This window comes from Capra hircus, chromosome 25, assembly GCF_001704415.2.
Source record: "Capra hircus breed San Clemente chromosome 25, ASM170441v1, whole genome shotgun sequence".
NCBI lineage: Eukaryota > Metazoa > Chordata > Mammalia > Artiodactyla > Bovidae > Capra > Capra hircus.
This window is the reverse complement of record NC_030832.1, coordinates 38,103,212-38,120,592: the sequence shown is the minus strand read 5'-3', so window position 1 is coordinate 38,120,592 and position 17,381 is coordinate 38,103,212. Positions and strand designations below refer to the sequence as shown.

At 46.2% G+C, this 17,381-nt stretch overlaps 1 protein-coding gene across 5 annotated transcripts in view; it reads right to left on the bottom strand.

The window, feature by feature from the left end:
- The window catches only part of SMURF1 (SMAD specific E3 ubiquitin protein ligase 1), a 92,150-nt gene that overhangs the window by 14,845 nt on the left and 59,924 nt on the right, over window positions 1–17,381 (bottom strand). For 2 of the 5 annotated variants that reach the window (XM_018040222.1, XM_018040224.1), the window contains exons 2-10: window positions 10,484–10,522; window positions 9,252–9,360; window positions 7,613–7,746; window positions 7,392–7,457; window positions 5,873–5,948; window positions 4,189–4,436; window positions 3,401–3,485; window positions 1,633–1,779; window positions 354–552 (exon numbers count right to left, since the gene is read on the bottom strand). In XM_018040222.1, the coding sequence (XP_017895711.1) occupies window positions 354–552; window positions 1,633–1,779; window positions 3,401–3,485; window positions 4,189–4,436; window positions 5,873–5,948; window positions 7,392–7,457; window positions 7,613–7,746; window positions 9,252–9,360; window positions 10,484–10,522 (1,103 nt within the window). Of the gene's footprint in view, window positions 1–353; window positions 553–1,632; window positions 1,780–2,722; window positions 2,801–3,400; window positions 3,486–4,188; window positions 4,437–5,872; window positions 5,949–7,391; window positions 7,458–7,612; window positions 7,747–9,251; window positions 9,361–10,483; window positions 10,523–17,381 lie in introns of all 5 variants that reach the window. The other 3 variants (XM_018040223.1, XM_018040225.1, XM_018040226.1) reach the window with 2 other exon arrangements.

The following is a 17,381-nucleotide window of genomic DNA, read 5'->3' as shown; positions in this document are numbered from 1 at the left end:
GCTCCTCCAGGGAGACAGTGCCCTACGGGGAGGCAGCAGGCCAGGCCCCGCACGGGGATGCTCAGTTCTGAGGATGCCATGCCAACGGCAGGAAATACCATCTGTACAATGCAGGTGCGGGATTTACAGTACCACTTCGTACTAGCTGTATACAGATGGCTAGATCTTCACTCAGAAGTCACTGATTTTTAAACCTTGACCACAGGAGGAAATACTGACCCCTCTCTTGCCTGGGGCTTCAGCCTGATAAAGCGCTGCATTTCACCCCTGACACACCAGACAGGAAGCAGAACTCACTGTCCACTGGCGGGGGACAGAGTCCGCCTGACGGCCAGCTGCCCCGAACCCCATACCTCAAATATCTCCTCTCTGGACACCTCGATGCGGCAGTGGCCAGCCTGGGGCTGCTGCAGGGAGAGCTCGTGTCTGAGGACCTTCAGTTTCTGGACCAGATCTCTCTCGTACCTCTGGGCGGGCAGCTCCTCGTCCTCCACGGAGCCCTCGCTGGGTGGTGGTGGCGGCTGGCTGGGCTCCTTCAGTTGGCACTGGTGACTTGAGGAGAGCAGAAGCGCTGCGGTCACCCCAAGGGCAGCGGCCAGTGGGGTCCCCCCCACACACACCAAGGGACCGAGAAGAGAGGTCAGGACACCCACTTCCGGTCAAGAGTGCTTCCCCGGTGACACAACTGTGTACGCAGATACGTGAAAATCCAGGAGGCCACCCTCAGACCATCCTTTTCATCAGATGTTACCAGAAACCCCAAACGAACTTCCTGGCCAACCCAACAGGTGTCCAGGATATAACAAAGGAGACCCCCATCTCCACCTCATACATTCTCACTGCCATGAGTAAACACAGACGCCTCTAGCATTCATCGGCTTCTAGTGCCGACGCGCTCTCAGCGGGGCCTCGGGGCTGAGAACTGCACGGAGGTGACCGGAACACTGAAATCAGATGAGAGCGGAGGAGGCGACACGCAGACGAGCGAGCCAGGGAACCGTGGCGGGGGCCGCTCCTCCTCCTCTCATCCGGGCATCTCCAGGGCTCCTCCCGGAGGCGCAAGTCCAGGGACAGAGGCGGCCCAGGACCAGCTATCGGTTCTGCTCCAGTTTTGATGACTTACGTCAGCTCTCAGTGACAAGCACCTCTGGGCTCTCATGTTTGAGGACACACGTCCCTTATCCTGGGACATGGAGCGTGGGATCCAAGGTCATCTCCAGACCCAACTCCCCCGGGAATGACGGTCTGGGAAGCCAAACGGCGCTCTGGACCAGCCCTCCCCCGTGGTGGTGAGCAGGCCCCAAGGGAAACCTCACTCCGCTGCTTCCCACTCTGAGGCCACCCATCTCATCAGATACGCGTGTGGAAGCTCCGAGAATGAAGCTGCGCCAGCTCGGGGGTTTGATTTAGGCTGCAGCTCAGCTATAGCCTGGCTGTGACACAGGCCCTCAGGACTGCACCCAGCTGGCTTGAGAGTTTAAAACACATGATTGTCCACTCAGTAATTAGCGTATTTTGCTCACGCTTATTCTCTGCTAACCAACAAGGCAGTCGACAGATGAAGGGAAATACCAGTAGGAAACACGGCACTGTAACGGTACAGAGGCCGAAAAGAGCCGGTAAGAGTCTTACGTCATGATGTGGTGTAACCGTGGGTCTGTAAACTGGGTTGTTCGGTTATTATGATCTACAAAATATATTCTCCCGGAAACCGTGCTGCGGACTTCCCAACCGGGCGGCAGTGGTCCAAGTTCATCGCAGTTCACGCTGTTAAGGTCTCTACCAGAAAGGAAGACACACAGCGGTTTGTCCCTCTGAGCGTGGAGGCCTGACACCAAATCTTCAGTGAGAGAAGCAGGGGTGCCCCCTTACCCAGGGGCTACGCAGGCCAATCGAGGTGCTACTTACACCAAACACCCACCGAGGCCCAGCCTCCGTGGTGCACGTGGCAGCAAAATCCCACGGATAAAATCGCAGCTCTCAGAGCCTGTGGTCAGCACAGGGAGCACGGTCTGCCTGGGAATTCCACTCCTTCCACCAAAGGGGAGTGAAACATTGCCTACGCAATGGGAACCTCGACCGAACCTTTGGCCAGCCCAGCAGCGGGGGGACCTGAATGCTGCCAGAAGGCCTCTCTGGGTTCACAAGTTAATGAGATGCTCAAGGTTAGAAGGGTCTCTCCGTGGGAAGGCTCCCAGGAAACACGTTTTCTCCAGCAGACAGGGGTATAAGAACATGCACTGGAAATCTTCCCATTCTAGAGAGCTGTGCCAGGACAAGGCCGTCTCATTTTTGAGTCACTTTTGTTAATAAGCAAGTAGCTCTAAGTCTAACCTCTTGATTCATTATTTCAACCCAATCCACAGTCACCTGGGAGCAAGCATTACTGACCAAGATGCTTTTCTAATGAGCACAAAAGCCTGAACTTCCTTCCCGAGAGTACCAAGGAGATAGCTCATTCATTTGCAGGTAATACTTCCATTCTAATTATAGACACTGAATTGTAAGTTCAACATAGATTTGGAAAATCAAAGGCAAGAAGCTTGTTCTCAGATGAAACAAATTATGAACAAAAAGGAAATGAGCATTACTAAAATGTTATTAGGCAGTAATGCTATTCTGAAACCAAAAAAATTTTCTAAGAAAAAAAAGAAAGCAGAGCAAAGAGAAAAAAGAAACTTAACTCCATTACAGGTAGGGGAGGGGCAGGGGTCTCTCTGACCTGGGCTCAGAGGTATGGCCTTGTAGACAGAATTCGCATAGAAAAGCTTCATCTCCCCCAGGAATGGTCCCCAAGGGACTGAGGCAATAGGGGTGGTAAAGTAGGAGAGAAAGAGGGCGATAGAGTCTTTATATTTCCTGTTTAACTCTTTATTATGGAGAATTTTAAGCATATAAAAAAAAAAAGAGAGAGGCCGTAGTGAATAACCAGCTTCAACAACTACCAGCTCATCACCAACCTGCCGCCAGGGCTCCCCACTCACTCCCCCACTCCAATTACTTAAAGCATCAGGTCGGATATCAGATCATTTTATTCAGCAATATTTTTAGTTTAAAATGAGAGCAACCACATCTGGAAGGTTTTTTGAGTAAGTGCATTTGATTTCATCAAAGGGTAAGGGTCTTTTCCAGTTATGGAACCTGATTTCAAGACCCAGGGTCACTCTCTAAACTTTAGTCTAAAGGACCCAAGTGTGTTACAGCAGCTGCTGACCAGCTGGGGGGAGGGAGGAGCAGAGCTGGGACCCCCGCCCCCCCCCCCCAGAGTCTGAGTCAGGGCCTCAGGCAGCGCACCCTCTGAGCCCACACCTCCAAGCCCTAAGGGCTGCATCGCCCACAGCCAGAGGGCCCGGGCACTGCTGGAACGCAGCCCCGCTGGTGAGCCACGCAGGAGACCTACCTGGGTATCCTAGGGTCGTGCCACGTGCTGACTCCTGTCTGCGTGTGCAGGAAGTACACCTGGCCCTGTACCGTGGTTCTCTGCTCTGCACAACACAGTGGGGACACAGTCAGTGACACTCACTCCAAGGAGTCAGTCCTGTAAGCTCGGAGGCCCCGCTTCCTTCCCACTGTCTTTCAAAGGACAGAGAGAAGGGTGTGGAGGGCAGGAGTGAACTTGGGCCTGGCTTGCTGGGGTCAGTGTGTGGACAGATCTCACTTCTGTTCCCACCTGGAGAGGCGGCCACACCCCTCAACCTGCCACCTCCAGACGCATCCTGCCTCCACCTGTCCCCTGCTCATACTTCCGGTCTCATCTGCCCCATCTATGTGGATCCTCCAACACGGATCTACATGGATACTCCTTCATTTAGGCGCTTCCTCTGTGGTTGTCAATAGATTCTGTTTTACCTTTCGTGATAGTGGTATGTCTTACCACTCCTACCCAAGGCCATCCTTCCCACGTTCAAATCCCAGGACTGCTACAAAGAGCTTCATCCAGACCCCCGCCCCAGTCCTCTTGGCTCTCTTTGACATTCGTTTGCCTAAATTCTTCACACAATTGCTATCCTAGAAGGCTGAAGCAAGGGCGGATACATTAAGGAGGAGCAGGATTTATCAACCATCACACTGACACAATGGGGCAGAGCTCTGCAAACATCAGCGGTTCTGGCAGGCACGCGGTACCAGAAAAGGTCTGAAACCGGAGAGGGACACTGGCCGACCGCACGTGGAATGGCGGGCGCGCACCCTCACCGTAGCCTTCGGGCAGCTCTGGCGACTGGTGGCCGTGAGGCCGGTTCTGTGGCGTCTGGAGCGACCCTCGCACCTCAGGGTTTCGCAGTCGCTGGGCCTGAAGTCTTTGGTCTTGACTCGGGGATTCCACAAACCTGCAGTTGCCCCCGCCGGCCGCGGCCCCGGGGCCATCTGTGTACGGGGCTGGCTCCTCCATGAAGCAGCTGAGGGGCCTTCCAGGCCCGGAGTCTTCATACACGGTTCTGGAAGGGGGAGAGCACAGCCCACATGACCACACCCGCCGAAGCCGGGACGCGCCCCCAGTTCACACCACACTCTCACGCCTGTTTATTCTGCTTCTCTTAGACAATAAAGAATGTCCCCCGGGCTTAGTTTCATAAAATTCATCCTGTCCTTTTTCACTGGGAAGCCAAACTTGTTCACGAAGAATCAGTGGCCCAAGGAAGCCATGTGTTAAGTGCCACCGAGGCCAAGGTAGGATTTCAAACTTGGGGATAGCTGAATGGTTGGAAAACACCAACCTTGAATGTAAGAAGTTCAAAAAGGAGATTTCAATTTTCTTGACTTGGAATCAAATTCAAACATTACATTTGCCTTGTCATTTTATAATAGAACTCCTGGTTACATCAAATATTACAATGACTTTAAAAGTGACTTTTAACATAAATCCTCATCCCCTGAACAACTGTGAAGACAATTTACCTTAATAGGCTATTTTCCCTTTTAAGCAAGTACTTTTGAAAAACATTTTACGCTGGAAAATTTCAGAGAAACACAGACAGGGACTAGTTCAGTGAGCGCCCTGCAGTCTTCACCACCTCCGATACCATCCCGTGGCCGCATGTCCAGCTCTTCCCCCCTCCACTGGATTATTCGGAAAACAATCCCCACATTTTACCATCTCATCCTTAGCTATTTCGGCACATAGCTCTGAAAGACAGGCCTTTTACCATTAGCATGATCCCAAAAATGGGTCGTCATAATGCCAGTCTATATTCAAATCTTGCCAGTCCACTATCTCATTAATCAGGGTCCAAATAGATCCACACACTGCATCTAGTAGGTGGGTCTCTTAAATCCTGTTTATTAAATTTGCAGGTTCTCTTCCTTCCTTTTTATTCCCTTCTTCTCCTTGCAGCGTATTTGCCGAGGACACTGGCTTAGGTCTGCTCCACTCTACAGGGAGCCCCACTTTTGGATGGGGTTTGCTATAGTCCCCTGGGGCTGGGCAGCCCATTCCCACCCCTGGGGCCCCCAAGACCTGTGTTCACGCCAGGTTCTCTTTCCTGATGGTGTCCACAACTATTAACGGCATTAAGAGCTAATTCATCGGGGATCGAAAAATCGTGGTAGTGACCAATGAGAGCTCCTGACAGCTTTGGGGGTTTGGTTGTTTATAACTTATTTCTTTCTGTATCGTCATGAACTCCACAGATTGGTGTGATGTGTTGCAGTTACCATTCTTGACCAATGCTCTCAGGCCAGCGGGAACCTCTGTAAACTGGACCCTGAGGCTTTGGGGCACAAGCCTACTCGTCTTGACAGCTTCCTTTACAGACAAGGAAACTGGGTCGCAGCTGCACCCTGAAGTCCCTCCCTGCACCTCAGGCACTCAAGGCAGTGACAAGGCGTGAGGGGCGCCTCCGGCAGCGCGAGCGCCGGCGGCCGGGGCACGCACCCGTCGCTCTCCAGCAGGCCCCTGCAGTCCACCACAGAGCCGCCGGTGCCGGGCCTGTCTCGTGTCTGTAGACTGACTGGAAGGAAAGGACACTCGCATTAGAATCCAGGGATACTCTACACGGCTGCAATACAGTGAGCCACTAGAAATGCATCATTCATATACGAGACGATTCTTAAAGGGAGGCGTCTGTCTCCGCACTCACGTTACACATGCCTGCGCTTTCAAGTATGAGACATTCACTCAGTGGCTCCACACCGCCGCACACCACCCGGACCCTTCCTCATGAACGTGGAACGGAAGGAGGTGCTGTGTTTTCCACGCTCTCCATAAAAATAACACAATATTCACTTTTTCCAAGTTATTTTGTTTTTTTTTGAAGATTCCGACTTGTGCTGGATAAGGATGCAGAGAGCACTCTTTGCACAGTCTACGTGCGTCTGTGTATCTACTCTCCGTCCCTAATACAATCAACAAAGACACTGATGAAGTTGCTTCCAGACACTGGTTTTGCCCTGCACATCCCTCCACGAAGGAAAGGAGACATCACAAACAGGCAGAGAGTGAGAACTCTGTCATCAGGAGAGTCTGCAGGATGGATACTCACTGTTCATTTATCCTGGGTCAGATCTACATAGCTGACTCATTGGAAAAGACCCTGATGTTAGGAAAGATTGAGGACAAGAGGAGAGGGGGCAACAGAGGATGAGATGGTTGGATGGCATCACTGACCTAACAGACATGAGTTTGAGCAAACTCTGGAAGATAGTGAAGGACAAGGAAGCCTGGAGTGCTGTAGTGCTTGAAGTTGCAGTCAGATACCACTCAGCAACTGAACAACAAGTTCTACACAAGACAAGACCTAAAAGATGTGGGGTCATCAGTCATTCTGTGTGCCACTGAAATACTATGGGGTTTATTTATTTATTTTTTTTTGATTCCCTGCAATGCAGGGTCAATATCTGAGTTACTCTGAAATGCTAATAAGAATGGGGTGGATAACAGGATGAACTGCTTAACCAGCAAATTAACTTCCAGCAGAGTATGTCTAGTCAACATTTTGGAGCATCAGCATGTTTCGCGCCTTCATTCTAAGTAAGTCAATCTTCTGTAAAATCACAGGACACAGAAGTCTTCAGAAATCCCGTTGCCTCCTACATGTGGACTGGTCTTCCTGTGGAGCTGTCTCAGCTCATGCGTGCGCGGCCATGTTTACCATACGCGCTTGGGTAGCGGGACAAATGTGAGGACTAAAATTACATAAAAAATTACAACCCTACATCTTTATGTACCTTAGTCACTTTAACTCCACCTAGAACGACTAAATGAAGGGAATCGGATAAAGCAACAAAAACCACCCAAGATGAAAGTTTTTAGTACTGGAGAGATGGCCCCCAAATGTGGCTTGTCCTTCGCGTATGTCACCATGGGTCAGTGGCTTTGTGTGTTTTCTCAGTGATGAAGAGCCGGATGTTAAGTTCTGCAAAAGTTATCTCTTTAGAGATGAGAAAGTTCTTACCCACTATTTGGCCACGAACTGCATCAGTATCTGAGGGGTTTAGTTTGCACAGATCCAAACGCTGGTCTGCAAACAAACAATTCAAAACTTAACCTGGGGAATGTTAACTAGGGAGGAGGGCAGGAATTCTGTATTCAGTATTCAAAAATAATAATAAACAAAATGATGGCTCATAAGCCTTCCTCGGTGCATTAAGAGGCAGAAAAGCGCCGGGCTCTTACAGCCAGTGTCTTTTAACCTGCTGACGGCATTGGAGAGCAGCCGCACACACCCCAGGAAGCCGGCTCCCTGCTTCTTGTGAACCTTCTTGTGGTTCCACACGCTGATGGTTATAGAATCCGTTTTTCCAACATATCTGAAACCAAAGTGCGAATTCATCTTTAATTGCATTTCTATATTACAGCAGCCCATTGAGATTCTATCTGACTGACCTGTTAGTCCAGGAGCATTCTCTGAATGCTCATAATGTTGGCTCTATATGTACAAGTACAGGCACTCGATGAATATCTGTCTACCAACTTCAATGGGTGGCAAAAGGGCTACAGCTGATTATGTGAGCAGCACATGGAGATAACTACATGCTGATGATAACCTTGTAACAGGGATTTACTAGATCTTAATAGTTCCAAAGATAATGGCAGGATTCATAAGCTCCCACCAATTAGGCTGCATAGAGAATAACCAGTCTGCAGCAAAGGACTCCTTACAAACCCTCCATCCACCCAAAGCACATGCAAGAGCAGAGCTCGGACAGGAGACCTCCGCCTCTCAGGGCAGGTCAGCCACAAGGGGGCTTCCAGGACTTGGACTGACAACCGCTTTCCAGACCACCTCCTGTGCCACAGTGTAATTGAAAATGGGCCTCAGGATCCAGCTACTAAAAACCCACTCAAAACCAGCACAGTCTGTGGTGTGGCGGTAAAACAAAGCAGTAATCATTCAGCGTTACCTGACAAAAATTTCTCGGCAAGGACATGAAAACAGAGGTGAAGAGAAAATAGTGATTTTCAAAGGGCAATCCACGTAACGACTGGATACAAGAAGTTGTCGGATGGCGAGTGGGCTTATATACATTCACTCATACCAAACTTTATTTGCTCTTGCAAAAAACGTGTGTGTGTGTTAGTTGCTCAGTCGTGTCCGACTTTTTGTGACCCCATGGACTGTAGTCGGTCAGACTCCTCTGCCCATGGAATTCTTCAGGCAAGAATACTGGAGTGGGTAGCCATTCCCTTCTCCAGAGAATGTTCCTGACCCAGGGATCAAACCTGGGTCTCCTGCATTGCAGGCAGATTCTTTACCATCTAAGCAAAATTTTTAAAATCGGCATATATATGTATGTGTGTGTGTGTATAAAATATTCGTATAATACGTGGAGAAGGAAATGGAAACCCACTCCAGTATTGTTGCCTAGGAAATCCCACGGACAGAGAAGCCTGGCAGGCTACATCCATGGGGTCCAGACATGACTTGGAGACTAAACAACAAGAACAACATAATAAATATGTATAATAATACATTTCAAATGATGCGTTTTACAACTATGCTCATGGTTTTGCTGAAAAAACAGTAGTAGCATATAGAGGACCTGAACTATAGCCCCTTTTTCCTGTTAGAGAGGGCCAGGAGATTGAATGTTTGAAGATCACAGTTACAGAAGCAAACCATAAACAATGTATGGAGACAAATGCAAGAACTCCCAAGTGTATGAATTCCAAAAGTAGGCACTGGGTCTTCGGCCATCCACGTGTGTTACCAGAAAGAAGCTGGTGATCCCTTTCTCAAAAAAAATGCTTTCCTTACAAGCTAGACCCCGCCTCTCCTCTCACTCCCAAGTGCCTTGTAGGATATCCGACTCACAGATCGTAGTGCTGGTTCCACTTTGGGTCCAATGTGCTCTTCACAGTGTCCGTTGAGTGGCACTGCCCAGATCCGTCCACAACAATCTTTGCAAAAGGGTCAGGGAGCCCTGGAGGAGAGGGGACAGCCACACTGGATGAGATGACAGGTCTGTCAATGCGACACAGAACACGGTCCCGCAGGTAAAGGGTGCGTCAAGACCACCCAACTATCCTGGTGTATTTCATCCTCAAATTTAAGGTCAGTTTCGATCAGCAAAATAAGTTATTTCCATTAAGCTTTCTCAGAAAAGCAGCCCAGAATGACATCCTCCTCAGATTTTTAGACACTAGTAATGAAACTCTAAAAACAGGCTTAAATTCAGATTTCTATTTCTGAAGATCACTACTAGTTGAATGGAGGAAAAAGTGTCTACAAATAAATGTATTTGTACTTTCTAAAAAATAATACTTAGACATTGTGTTTGCTGGTCTTTGTCTATTTTATCTCTGGAAGCAGTATTCACCAAATTTTCATTAGGTAGGTTCTTAAATGCTGGAGTGTGAATCAGACAGGTTTATAAGATCAGAGAGGTGGCCAGGTCTGAGAGACAGACCTGGATGGGATCCATCCCTCTGCACCTTCTTAGCTCCTTGAATAAAGCCCGTGAACCTCAGTTTCTTCACCTGAGAGTGTGAATAATACACCACTTAGGAACCAAGCAGCATTCTGGTGAGGATCAGAAAGAGTGTGAAAATTTTCCTGCTCCGGGCACCTACTTTATAGTAGGTGAGCTTCTTAAGAAGCGATTCCTTTCATAAGAAAATGACTCTCTATTATTTTTATTTTTACAATTCCTTTCATTACACGACTTTTCAAGTGTGATTTAATTTATCAAATTTGACTATCAGTTTTACTGAAACTCAGATGCTTTATAGAAAAATGTCTCATCTGTATTTGAGTGGAGAACACTTCAGCAGAAAGCGATATATTAATGGATGGAAAGGCAGAGAAAATGGTGCGGCCAGAATAGGGAATGAGAGAGAGTTTTTCTTGATTGAGTTATAAATTCTGTGCCTTGGAGCTAAGGAGCCTCTGTGCCGTAGTCAACTGGGAAATGAAGTTTGTCAAACCATGGGCTTCTATTCTTTTCTTTTAGGAGAATACACCCAGTGTTTTTTGAAAAAGTTTTAAATTTCAGAAATATGTGAAGAATATCAATAGTGAAAGAGCAAAAGTGGGTGTTTACTTACTGAAGAAGTCTTTCTTTGCAAGGTTCTTGGCACATAATACTAAAAACAAACAAACAAAAAAGGCAAGAGTTAGCACTTACGGACAAGATTTTCACCATAGTCAGTCGCTATGGACAGAACTGTACCCCACCCAAAACTCGTATGTTGGAGGTCCAGGCCCTGATGCGAAGGTATCCACAGGTGGGGCCCTCGGGAAGCGCTTGGGGTTAGCTGGGGTCATGGGGGTGGGGCTGTCAGGATGGGGGGGGTCCCCGCCTCTAGGAAGAAGGGCTCACAGCACACGCCCTCACTCGGCTCTCCATGTGAGGATGCACGAGGTGGCCGTCTACAAGGCAGCAAGAGGGCCTTGGCCCAGAACCAAATCTAGCCCCTCCTCATCTTAGGCTTTTCCAGCCTCCTATGGGAAATAAATGTTTGCTGTGTAAACCGCCAGCCAATGGGATTTTGCTAGTGGCCCAAACTGGCTGAGGCGCTAGCCTATATTTGCAATGGGGAAGAAAAAAAAAAAACTCAAAATTATCTTTGCCATTGATTATATCTAAAATTAAGTGTTACATTAAACAAAAAACTGACAAGTAACTAGAAAATGTGTTCTCCTTCAGTTAGAAATCAACTGTAACAAATGCAAAATGGTTTAAACTTAAAAATCTTTCTTAAACATACATGGGTGGATTTATCAATGTGTTCTTAAAACTGCCAGGATCACATTAACACCAGTTGAAATGAAGACCTACAGTCTGTATCATCAGAGCACCTGCTCATAAGAGGAGCCGTGCATCTTTGGTGTTTGACTAAGTAACCCAATTTTATGAACGTAAGCTCTGGTATGCTGGAGAACAGAACGGAAGAGTGACGGAAAATATGGGGGCCATCATTAAATGTTGTGAAAAACAAATGATGAAATGCATGCTAAGAATTCAGCACAATGTTGGTATATAGAAAGAATGCAACAAATCCCACTGTTACAATTTTATTAATGAGGTGCGTAAGAAATTTTGTCACTAGATCCATTACATGATTAAAGCTATTATATAAAGGGAAAATACACAATGTATTATACCACCTGCCTCCTGACAAACCTGTATGCAGATCAAGAAGCAACAGTTAGAACCTCACAGGGAACAACAGACTGGTTCCAAATTGGGAAGGAGTACGTCAAGGCTGTATACTGTCACCCTGCTCATTTAACTTCTATGCAGAGTACATCATGCGAAATGCCGGGCTGGATGAAGCACAAGCCAGAATCAAGACTGCCGGGAGAAATCTCAACAACCTCAGATATGCAGATGACACCACCCTTATGGCAGAAAGTGAAGAGGAACTAAAGAGCCTCTTGATGAAGGTCAACGAGGAACGTGAAACAGTTGGCTTAAAACTCAACATTCAAAAATCAAAGATCACAGCATCCGATCCCATCACTTCATGGCAAATAGATGGGGAAACAATGGAAACAATAACAGACTTTATTTTCTTGGGCTCCAAAATCACTGCAGATGGCAACTGCAGCCACGAAATTAAAAGACACTTGCTCCTTGGAAGAAAAGCTATGACAAACCCAGACAGCATATTCAAAAGCAGAGACGTTACTTTGCCAACAAAGGTCCATCTAGTCAAAGCTATGGTTTTTCCAGTAGTCGTGTATGGATGTGAGAGTTGGACTATAAAGAAGGCTGAGAGCCAAAAAATTGATGCTTTTGAGCTGTGATCAAACCAGCCAATCCTAAAGGAAATCAGTCCTGAATATTCACTGGAGGGACTGATGCTAAAGTTGAAGCTCCAATACTTTGGCCACCTGATACATAGGGCCAGCTCATTAGAAAAGACCCGGATGTTGGGAAAAATTGAAGGCAGGAGGAGAAGAGGACAAGAGAGGATGATATGGTTGGATGGCATCACCAACTTGATGGACATGAGTTTGAATAAGCTCCGGGAGTTGGTGATGGACAGGGAGGCCTGGTGTGCTGCAGTCCACGGGGTCGCAAAGAGTCGGACACGACTGAGCAAAGGAGCAACAACGGTAGTATACAGCTGGTGAGAAATTTTGCCACCAGATCCATTACATGATTAAACTATGGCATGAAGGGAAAATACACCGACGTATCGTGCATACATAGCATCCCAATTTTTAAGAATACAGTGTTTTACCGTGACCTTATTTGACAAAAGCATACACAGAGGAGCCTGTCGGGCTGCGGTCTACAGGGTCGCAAAGAGCCAGACACAACTGAAGTGGCAGAGCACACAGATCACTACTAAGGCAAGTACAGGTGATAGGGTTAGCGACTGTTTCGCTGGCAGGAAATTCATAACATACTGCTCTGCACGCTTTTAGTACATTTTATATAACAACTTTATCAAGATAAAATTCCTATACAATTCATCCAAGTGAAGTGTATAATTTATCGGTTTTTAATATACTCACTGAGCTGTATAACCATCAGCACATCGATTTAGAACATTTTCATCATCCCATAAAAGAAATCCTGCACCTATTAGCAGTCACTCATTATTAACTGCAAACTCCACCAGTCACAGCCACCACTAATCTGCTTTACATCTCTGGATGTGCCTAGAATGGATAGTTCACAGAAACGGAATCACAGAATATGTGGTATTCCGTGACTGGCTTCTTAGCTTTTTTTTTTTTTTTTTACTTTTTTAATTGAAGGCTAATTGCTTTACGGTGTTGTATTGGTTTCTGCCATACATCAACATGATTCAGCCACAGGTACACATACGTCCCCTCCCTCGCGACACTCCCTCCCACCCCGCTAGGTGGAGCTCCCTGAGTCACGCAGAAAATTCCCACTGGGCATCCGTTTTACACACGGTAACGTGTCTGTTTCCATGTGACTCTCTCCATTCGGCCCACCCTCTCCTTCCCACTGTGTCCACAAATCTGTTCTCTAGGTCTGTGTGTTTTTCTGTACCTACTGGGATGACCGACTGCTATTTGTCCTGCACCTACTGATAATGCTGTTTCACATGAACTGACTTCCAGCGTGAAACCAACCCTGCATTCTGAGCTAAAGGCCACCTGGTTATGGTGCATAACAGAACCTTTCAACGTGTGCTGTGAGCCAGCCGGCCAGGGCTTTTCTTTGTAGAAAGTGTTTCCAGTCACTAATCCATAATCTCTTCACAAGTCTAGTAACATTTTTCACTTCTCAAATCAGCCTTGGTAGTTGGTGTCTTTCTAGAAATTTGTCTATTTTACTTAGGTTACTGATTTATTGGCATACAGTTGTTTACAGTATCTCCTGATAATACGAAAATACTACCAACTATACAGAAATATACATTTCCTCTTCAGTATAATCTTTACACCCTTTCTTTCAATGGAGATACACACACACACACACACACACACACACACACACACATACACAACACTCTTCAGCCTTTTTTGTGGCTGGACCATAATTTATTACAGCTCTGGTTAGTGCTTTATTACTTGTTTCTCTAATTTAAAATTAAGGACAAAAGTACTTACAAAAAATGAAAACTTGCAAATGTGTAAATAGGAAATGCATGCCTCCAAAATCTCATCGTTATCCTTTGTTTTTTAACAGCATTTTCCTGGCTGGTCTCACATACTTCCTTTTTTCCCATTTAACTTTAAAATTACTTTGAGCAAGTTTTCAAAACATTCATAAATCAATTTGAGGGGAATTTACTGCTTTACAGTATTAGGTATTCCCATTCTTGAGAGCAGCATATATATCCAGTTATTAAATTCTTCTTTAAATGCCTTTAAGTAACATTTTCACCTACTCACGTTTTCCACATTTCTAACAGGGGTTACTCTTACGTGTCTTCAGTTTTGTTATTGTGATGAATGGGAGAGTGCCTTTCATTGCATTTTTAAAAACAATCATCCAAGATACCTGTTCTTTTATGGTTTTTCAGTGCACTTTCTAATAGTTATTTGGGTATAGGTGATTACTTGTCTCATAATAATTGTAAACCTGCCATCTTTTTCACTGCTCTTCAAATGAGCCTGTGAGGTACTGTTCCCTTCCACTTCCTTGTTTTCCCAACGTGCTGATGCTGGACTGCTTCTGACTGGAAGAATTCTGGTAACATCTCAAAAAGATTAATCCTTGTTCTTTTGCACAAGACAAGTAATTTTTTTTTTAAAGTATTTATTTATTTCCTTGGCTGTGCTAGTTCTTAGCTGCGGCATGTAGGCTCTTGTTCGCTGACCAGGGATTGAATCCAGGCTCCTGGCATTGGGAGCATGGAAGACCAACAGTGTTTTCATTTAAGGCTCATTCCAGTGGAATTTGGTTACCTCAAGAAGTGGCGAGGGTTTCAATATCGTCAGCACAAAGAGAATTTTGCCTCGATTTTGTGCAAAGATCATTTACGGTCACTATGAATCTAGTTTAGTTAAGGGCATTTGATTGACGGCTGGGCTGGAAAAAGCACAAGCTGGAATCAAGATTGCCGGGACAAATATCAATAACCTCAGATATGCAGATAACACCACCCTTATGGCAGAAAGTGAAGAGGAACTAAAAAGCCTCTTGATGAAAGTGAAAGAGGAGAGTGAAAAAGTTGGCTTAAAGCTCAACATTCAGAAAACAAAGATCATGGCATCTGGTCCCATCACTTCATGGGAAATAGATGGGGAAACAGTGGAGACAGTGTCAGACTTTATTTTGGGCTCCAAAATCACGGCAGATGGTGACTGCAGCCATGAAATTAAAAGACGCTTACTCCTTGGAAGAAAAGTTATGACCAACCTAGATTTAAAAGCAGAGACATTACTTTGCCAACAAAGGTCCGTCTAGTCAAGGCTATGGTTTTTCCTGTGGTCATGTATGGATGTGAGAGTTGGACTGTGAAGAAAGCTGAGTGCCAAAGAATTAATGCTTTTGAACTGTGGTGTTGGAGAAGACTCTTGAGAGTCCCTTGGACTGCAAGGAGATCCAGCCAGTCCATTCTGAAGGAGATCAGCCCTGGGATTTCTTTGGAGGGAATGATGCTAAAGCTGAAACTCCAGTACTTTGGCCACCTCATGTGAAGAGTTGACTGACTGGAAAAGACTCTGATGCTAAGTGGGTATTGGGAGCAGGAGGAGAAGGGGACGACAGAGGATGAGATGGCTGGACGGCATCACTGACTCAATGGACGTGAGTATGAACTCCGGGAGTTGGTGATGGACAGGGAGGCCTGGCATGCTGCGATTCATGGGGTCGCAAAGAGTCAGACACGACTGAGTGACTGAACTGAACTGAGCAGAAAAATTTTGTGATCCTGTGGTAGAATTCTGTTTGTCTGCTCTATGAGATAAGAGATAACTTATTGCACTTAAAATCCCACTCTGTCTGGATCTACCACTCACTGTAAAGACATATCCCAATTTTAAGTAAGATTCTGGAACTACAACAATGAACAAAAGCGACAATTGCTCTTTCGAGAAAAAGCAGCTGATTTTTTCAGAGTATACTGCCGTGTGTTCTCTTCAACTCCGAGGTGCTCTCTACTGCGGACAATCATGTCTAAATCCAGTAATTTCCTAATCATATGCCACAGTTTCCTAATTTGGGGGGTAAAGAAAGAACAAACTACATAATGTTCACTTAGCTTCTGAAAGTACACGGAAAGGCGTGTTTTGCTAACATTCAGTTAGTGAGTCAAGCTTCTCTACCAGCTCCCTGACGGATGTGTAGAGTCCCGAAAATACTATTTGTGGATTTCCCCCGCTATTTGTGGGATTCACCCACTCTCTGAAAGATCATGTTCTTCAGAAGGAGTCTATGCTATTCCTTACGGTTTCATTAGTGTCTATTGGTTGGCACTATGGATAAAAATGTTTGCCTGCAGTTCCAAGCCAGAGGTTGTATGACAGTGAGGGAGAAACATCGTTCATGTTAAAAAAAACAAGCAACAAAGTCCAGGGGTCACACAAGAGTCAGACATGATTTAGCAACTAAACAGCAACAAAAAGTCCAGAGCGCATTTGGGACTTTTTATTGCGTTTGGGCTTCCCTGGGGCTCAGGCTGTAAAGAATCCAGCTGCGATGCAGGAGGCCCCAGTTCGATTCCTGGGTTGGGAAGCTCCCCTGGAGAAGGGATGGGCTACCCACTCTAGCATTCTGGGCGAGAGAATCCCCATGGACAGAGGAGCACGGCCCCCATGGGGTCCCAAAGAGTCGGACTCGACTAAGTAACCAAGCACAACACGGAACACTGGGAGTGTAAACCCGATTGTCTCTTGGGCTGCCCTTGTGGCTCAGCTGGTAAAGAATCCGCCTGCAACGTGGGAGACCTGGGTCGGGACGATCCCCTTGAGAAGGGAATGGCAACCCACTCCAGTATTCTGGCCTGGAAAATTCCATGGACTGTATAGTCCATAGGGTCACAAAGAGTCAGACACATCTAACTGACTTTCACTATATTTGCACAAAGCCCTCCTTCATGAACAGTCACTTTTTAATATCTTAAGGGATGATTTCCATGGACCAGTGAAGCCATTACATTCAAAGAAAATCTATAACTGAGGGGCACTTTTCAAATTTTTTAAATTTAAATTTTTAAGACATTTTTTAATTTTAATCTTAAAACGTTGCTTTCCTTGACACCTGGATTTCCCCACAGAACCTACAGGAGGATGACTTCCTGGGTGGAGGAGAAAGGCCTCACGGGAAGCAGTTTCCAAAGCTATGGTTGGTTTGACCTTTTTTTCTCCCTCAAATATTACAGGGCTATGCACCTTTGCCTTGGAAGATAAGAAAAATAGTTCATTAAGGGTCTCTGTCACTTAGAATAATTTCTATCTCCAGATCATATTTCTGTCTTAAATAAAGTAAATGAGATGTTTTTCAACCTTGTTTGAGTGGGACTAAGACAGCAGGAAGAATCGGGAATTTTCTAGGTAGAAGCATTTTCC